The sequence below is a fragment of the Salvelinus namaycush genome, chromosome 16 (assembly GCF_016432855.1).
Source record: "Salvelinus namaycush isolate Seneca chromosome 16, SaNama_1.0, whole genome shotgun sequence".
Classification (NCBI taxonomy): Eukaryota; Metazoa; Chordata; class Actinopteri; order Salmoniformes; family Salmonidae; genus Salvelinus; species Salvelinus namaycush.
In genome coordinates, this window is record NC_052322.1 from 14,113,313 (window position 1) to 14,116,435 (window position 3,123).

The window sequence follows — 3,123 nt, forward strand, 5'->3', positions numbered from 1 at the left end:
GCTTGACCCAGTGACCGGTAGTGGAAGATGCATTTTGGCCGAGATTCTGCTAATTATATCGATTAAAAATGTGGATCTCAATAGTTCTCTTCCCAAAACTAAAATATGTTACGAACAGAGTGGACTAAACTTTGTAGTCCTTACCTTTTAAAAAAATCGCGTTGATTAGAAGTGCAAAGGCGAATTCAGGTATTACACATGCGTACTTCAGACAAGGCGTTCCGTGACGGGAATATGCAAACGTGTGCTAGAACGTTCCAATAGGATCGCGCTAGCTAGTGCTTGGACCTGCCCACTTTTCTGCTTGTTCTGCCCACTATGACTATGACTCACGGGCTGTGATCTCTTGGTTTAGTTAATCTTCGTTAAAATTAGCCAATGTTTTTAAACTACCGTGCGCGATATGGTTCATAGCTGCGTAAGCTAAAATTGGGATCATGTATACGCTAATGATCATACAAAAAAAGAGTAACGGAGAGCAATATACAATACAGCCGATTTAGCAAAACGAGTTTGTATTAAGTGCATGGGGGCTGCCATCTTCAAGCACCTCTTGTAACACATTTGAAAATGAACAACCTGAGCATCTCAAACAAAATCCAATGAGTGCAGTTTAACCATACAACTCTATGCACAAGGACTACTTTGAATTTCCATAGAACATTTGACAAGAAAACACCTTTACTTGAACAGTGAAGATGCAAAGATTGGTAACAGAATTACCAGAGGCAAATGTATGGCTTTTGTTTGACAGTGAAAAATCTGAGTCGGTGTCACTTAATGTGGAATTGCCCTTATTCCGGTCATTAGCCTTTCACTGAATTGCAATGTTTTAATTTTGTGACAACAAATAAAACTTTACCTCAATATGACAAAGTCACTAAACTGCCTCATTCTTTAAAATAAGTGTTACTTTTGATATCAAAATATGTTATGCAACCCAGCTCTGTTCAACTTATTTGTGTCCAATAAAAATACATGTTAATGTTCTGACTCCATTAAATTGGCATATTCAATATACAGTATTTCAGATATTCTGCTCCCAAGGTGGTATACAAATGTAACACTTCTGATGTACAGTTAAATCACTTTTATTTTCACATAAAACTGACAGTAACCCTTAGGATAGTCCACCACATTAACCCATGGGCTTTGGAGGTGGTCTTGGGGCACCACCCTAGAAGGGAGAAAATATAAACAACATTTAGTCAAATATTCATAACATGCTTTCATAATATACTTTCACTTCGTCTACCATCTCAACCTCCTGTCCCAAAAAAAGCTTTAGGATCCAGACTAGGTGAATTGGAAAAGATTCAGATCATGCTTTCAGGTTTATAAATCAATTAGTTTAGTTTGTCAATTGACTAACTAGCTGAGGTCAATTTAACTTGACATTCTTAGGCTACATGGCTTTCGAATGTAAACGCCCACCAAACACGTCCTTCCATAATCTCTGCCATCACATCCAACGCAGTACTTCCAGTAGTTTAATTAAGGGAGGTGCACTGCTGAGGCCGTTTACTCTTTTTAGCTCCTAGTTAAGGGTCTATAACTTACACTGGGCCTGAAGCGAGGTGGTGGTGTGCGGTCCTTCCTGGCCTCGGTGGAGCGATTCCTCACCACCTTACTGTGGATGGCACAGCTCACACAGTAGTGCAGCTTCACATACAGCTTGGGCAGCACATATGCTACAGGGGAGACAACAATAAGGGCAAGGTCAGATCAATGGCACCTCAGAGCTGGGCCAGAATATTGATACTACAGTACTCATTTCAATTATTATAATTGTTATTTATTTAACTGTAAGCCACTGTAGTCTAGGTCAGTCATTCAATACAGCCACATGTGTACAGGGGAAAAACATACAAAAGCACTTGCCCTATACTTTCACATTTCCCCCAGCATAATCCTCCCAATGCACCAGATACATGCACGTACATTTGCCAACAGAAAAAAAGTAGATATTTGCATGTTTGACATCATTCAGCAGCTACTCACAGTCAAACACGCTGGCCTCTGTGATGTCCCTCACCGCAGCAGCCTCGACAATGTTCCTGATGACAAACTTCTTGATGGCCTTGTCCTTAGGCACACACCGGGCACAGTTAGTGCAGCGGATGGGCTGGACATGTCCACGACCCTTCTTGGCACGGCCGTTATTCCTTCTCTTCTTAGTCTGGGGAGAGGTGGATGAGATGTCCAGTTATTTTCCTGGTAGCTACGGAACCCAATGTGTGAGCCTGCAACATGACTAGACTTTACCCACAGAACGTTCATGAACAGATCATGTCACGTACATTCCCCACAGATCTGATCTAACTTACAATACTTGGGGAAATGTGTTTAACATCAACACCCGCATACATAGATACTGGTTTCCCTATTCATCTGCGCCACATAATTCTGACAACGAACGCACTCCGAAGCCTATTTGCTCCTCAAAAACGGGTACTTCGTAGGCTTAGTTAAGGTAAACGGCTAGTTAGTTTCCTATCCTCTTAATGCTAATAACGTTATCGAGTTATTCTAACGGCTTTGAGGACATGTTAAAACGTATTATGCACCTAACTATTATAACACAGTTTAGATCCATGATTTTGAACAAACGACCCATCATAGCAGGCTATCAAGCACACATAAGTTAGCGCGTGCTTGTTGTGGCTAGTTAGCGAACCATATTTAGAACTAATATACCACATATAAACACCTTTTGTACCCAAAATATGAAGAATGGACTACATATTATTAATTTCTACAAATAAATGACAAATTCGGTGGTGTATTTTGGCGTGTATTTTTCAATTCAACATGCTGGGCCTGTAGAAGAATCAGACGAGCTCTTACCATCGTGGCATGGAAGGCTGGAAAGAGAAAGAGACGGAAGTGGGAGGAAAATTCATGCGTCTTTTCCGTCCGACGGGAGAGCAGTGCGCATGTACAGATCCCATGTGCGTTTTGTGTGGACGTTCGCTAGATGTCGGCATTGACTGGTGTATGAGCTGGTACAGCAGAGGGGGAGGCAGGGTTTCCCAAACTCGGTCCTCGGGACCCCAAGGGTTGCACGTTTTGGTTTTTGCCCTGCACTACACAGCTGGTTCAAATAATCAACTAATTATCAAG

General features: G+C 41.6%; 1 protein-coding gene across 1 annotated transcript; it reads right to left on the minus strand.

The window, feature by feature from the left end:
• Window positions 1-1,075: 1,075 nt before the first annotated feature.
• Window positions 1,076-2,922, minus strand: rps26 (ribosomal protein S26). The gene is made up of 4 exons (XM_039010512.1): window positions 2,848-2,922; window positions 2,002-2,179; window positions 1,561-1,691; window positions 1,076-1,177 (listed from the first exon to the last, which is right to left on the minus strand). The coding sequence occupies exons 1-4, from the start codon at window positions 2,848-2,850 to the stop codon at window positions 1,139-1,141; spliced, it is 351 nt and encodes a 116-aa protein (XP_038866440.1). The 5' UTR covers window positions 2,851-2,922; the 3' UTR covers window positions 1,076-1,138.
• Between the last annotated feature and the right edge of the window lie 201 nt (window positions 2,923-3,123).

Excerpts from the sequence above, each read along its gene's own strand:
- rps26 (XM_039010512.1), bottom strand. Across the intron at positions 1,692-2,001 it reads AGAGGCCAGCGTGTTTGACT|CATATGTGCTGCCCAAGCTG; the intron begins GTGAGTAGCTGC and ends TCTCCCCTGTAG. Across the intron at positions 1,178-1,560 it reads CACCTCGCTTCAGGCCCAGT|GGTGGTGCCCCAAGACCACC; the intron begins GTAAGTTATAGA and ends TCTCCCTTCTAG.